This window comes from Salvelinus sp. IW2-2015, unplaced genomic scaffold (genome assembly GCF_002910315.2).
Source record: "Salvelinus sp. IW2-2015 unplaced genomic scaffold, ASM291031v2 Un_scaffold11505, whole genome shotgun sequence".
NCBI classification, from domain to species: Eukaryota; Metazoa; Chordata; class Actinopteri; order Salmoniformes; family Salmonidae; genus Salvelinus; species Salvelinus sp. IW2-2015.
The window spans coordinates 1-3,256 of NW_019952762.1; the positions used below are offsets into that span (position 1 = coordinate 1).

Consider the following 3,256-nt stretch of genomic DNA (forward strand, 5'->3'; position numbering starts at 1 on the left):
AACTCCAGCAGCGTCTCCATCCATGCACTGTGCTTGTCCACATTCAGGAAGGAAAAGTGCAGAGTCAGGCTCCTGTAGTGGCAAGAGGAGAAGACATGATATGTTGGTAACCTTTTAAACATGTATAAGCATTTATAATGTGACTATAAAAACGGCAGTTGTGTTCACCATACCACTCGCCTATAAATATTCATGTTATAAGCATATAAAATACATCATTCAATGTATGTCTATTTCACCTCAAGCACCAGACCATGTGGGATCATATCCTGCCCTCACCCGGTGAAAGAGTAGACTTCTTTGGCGAACTTGCTGAGTAAGACGTTCTTGGTGGCATCAGTGAGCACCAGTACCACGTTCATATGGCCTGGTCTCAGCTTCACCAGGTTACTGGTGTATGTGATGTCTGTCAGCTCCGTCACCTCCACAAAGTTCTTCTTCGGTGGGCGACTATAAAATTTAAATAAAAAGCAGAACCACTGAATCACTCCTTTTCATTTATTGAAAGCGAAAGGAGAAATATAATCCCTAAAATATGTCAGATAGTTCAACCAAAACATCATATTTTAGTCACAGCTTGAATATTTTCAATATAGCTTAAAATAAAAAATGCTGTCTTGCCTTGAGGTGCTGCTGCTACCCGGTGACCCATTTTCTGCCTTAGTTCCTTCTTTTGCCTTTGGTTTGGATTTGCCATCTTCACTAGAGTCACTGAAATCCCACAAAGCAGAACGGTAAGCCTAAACAAGTAGTAGAATAGCAGAATCACACTGTTCCTCCATTTTACCTGAAGGCCTGAACCACCACAGTGCCAAACAAGATGAATAAGGCAGAGAATATCAATGACAGGAGGGGCATCATCTCACGCCTGCAGAAACATATTACAGACATTGATTATGTTCTTTTCTCCTTATGTTGTCCGCTCCCAAATACATACCTACAATTTTGAATAAAAGATAACTTACCAATTATTATGAAGAATATCATCAAGGATTTCAGAAATGTAATCATATGCTGTATAGATCCATCGAATAAGAAACATCTGGAAAATATATATACATTTACTGCCTATAATTATACTGTATTATCCATTATATTAAAAACCATTGCAGATTTGGAATGCCATAAAATAACATTTGATCAAATACCTTATCTCTGGACACAGTACTAATTACTACATCATTACCCTTGCTCTGCCGAGACTTAAGTAGGCCAGCCTTTCTAATGAGGATAATACTGTGGAACTCAATTTACAGAGGCAAACTCATTGTTGAGCTCCGGCAGCATGGCGTCGTAGTTGAGGATGGAGGGGTCTTTCTGCAGCCTCTCCAGCTCATCCAACAGACGTTGTTTATCCTCATCAGTACCATTCCAACCACCCGCCACCTCCTTGTACAGGACCTTCCCTGCTGGGTTACGACGCTCCAAGATGAACACCTGCCGAGCAAGCACACCCAGGCAGACACACACATCCACATGAGCTTATAGTATTGGGGAAAGGTGATTTTACCTTGTGATACATTATAACAGAAAGAGAGGATGAGTGGCTGTAGCTCATTATACAGACACTTCTACCATAAGCTCTCAAAAACCGAATTGCAGTCCATATTAAGATGCATCCAAGGAGATCACATTAACAAAGTTCATATTTAATATGGCACTCTACAGTCTCCACTACATCTATGTTAGCATACACTTACCTGTGGTGGTGGAGGTGTGCTGTCCTTAGTCTTCAGCAGAATATCACACAGTGATTGTTGCAGTCTTTGGTAGACGTAGGCAAACCTCACCACCTCCAGAGTGTTGGTAGAGGCAAATGTGAGGAAGGCCTGGTTTCCTATGGTATAGGACTCCTCATCACCAGTGATCAGTAGAACACAGTACCTAAAAGACAGATGTTTGGGAATATGATGCAAAAGTGAAATCATGTAAACTGGCTGTTCATAAACGATATGTTTAAAAATAGACATAGACTTCAGCCAAAAAGGAAATAAAAAGCATAAGCTTACTTCCTGCGTCGGTGGAACTGCTTCACAGGGCAAAGTTCATCAAACAGTTTCTGGTTCACCAGTCGAGGGACGAGGAGAAACTTGTTGTTTGTTATAAATTCATCGACGATTTGTTTTTTCATCCCTTTAGCCTAGAGGAGAACAACGACACATAGGTATCAATGACATGAAATGCCATGTCTCTAATCAGCTTAATTAACAACAAACACAGCATCTCTAAATATAATCAATGATATGTCAGTAATACAGATAATATGTCAGTAATACAGATAATATGTCAGTAATACAGATAATATGTCAGTAATACAGATAATATGTCAGTAATACCTCAGATACTTCTCAGGTATTCAAATGCGATTTAATTATTCAATCAAACTGTCTGGTGGAAAAGTAAGAGGATCCACAGTAGTCGAGTGTAGTAAACCGTCTAGTATCTACCTGTATAATGTCTGCAGGCTTGTCTGTACTCTCCTTAAAGACCAGCATGGTGGGGGCGTAGGTGTTGATGTTGAACTGCTTCAGTAGGTTCGCAGTCTCTGACAGGCCCTGGTCCACGTATCCAAACTGAACATAATCCTTATAGGCGAAAGCAGTCAGCTAAAAAATATAAGAGCAAAAACTCAACTGTAAGCAAGTATTAGAAAGCTGTTGTCAATGGTCTATGCTCCGGAAGGAAGTAAATAATAGTTAGTCAGAACAGCGCTCTCAGTGGTGGTTAAAACTGATGCCAGACTGACTAATCTAGACCAGGGCAACTCCCGTCCTCAGGGGCCTGATTGGTGTCACCCTTTTGCCCCAGCCCCAGCTAACACACCTGACTCCAATAATCAACTAATCATGATCTTCAGTTAAAAAGGCAATTAGTTTAAATCAGATGTTTGCTAAGGATGGGGGAGAAGTGTGACACCAATCAGGACCCTGAGGACTGGAATTGCCCAGGCCTGATCTAGACAATGGCTTACCTTGTACAAGAGTGGAACTACAGGCACTTGGTCAAACAGAAGCACGTGCGGCTTGTTCTGCTCATGCCAGCTGTTCAGGAATTGAAAGTCGTTTCTGTCTGTAACCTGAAACAGTTTATTTTTTGTAAACATAATTGCTGAAATGCAAACAATGGTGAGTCAGAAAACAAATCTGCCAAAAACATGTAATTTTACCTTCTCAACCAGTCTCTGAGGGAGCAGGTCCTCCACAAACTGCCTCAGGTGCTCCTTCACCACAGCGTAGTGGAAGAAGGTCACTTTCCC

The 3,256-nt window shown here is 41.2% G+C and overlaps 1 protein-coding gene across 1 annotated transcript; it reads right to left on the reverse strand.

The window, feature by feature from the left end:
• Window positions 1–5: 5 nt before the first annotated feature.
• LOC112080079 (dnaJ homolog subfamily C member 16-like) lies at window positions 6–3,253 on the reverse strand (the record flags this gene model as incomplete). The annotated part of the gene is made up of 11 exons (XM_024145855.1): window positions 6–72; window positions 280–450; window positions 622–711; window positions 788–868; window positions 966–1,042; window positions 1,255–1,437; window positions 1,701–1,884; window positions 2,010–2,140; window positions 2,448–2,606; window positions 2,972–3,076; window positions 3,167–3,253. Coding segments are annotated over 11 exons (1,335 nt in total), but the record flags the coding sequence as incomplete, so codon positions are not given.
• Window positions 3,254–3,256: the final 3 nt, after the last annotated feature.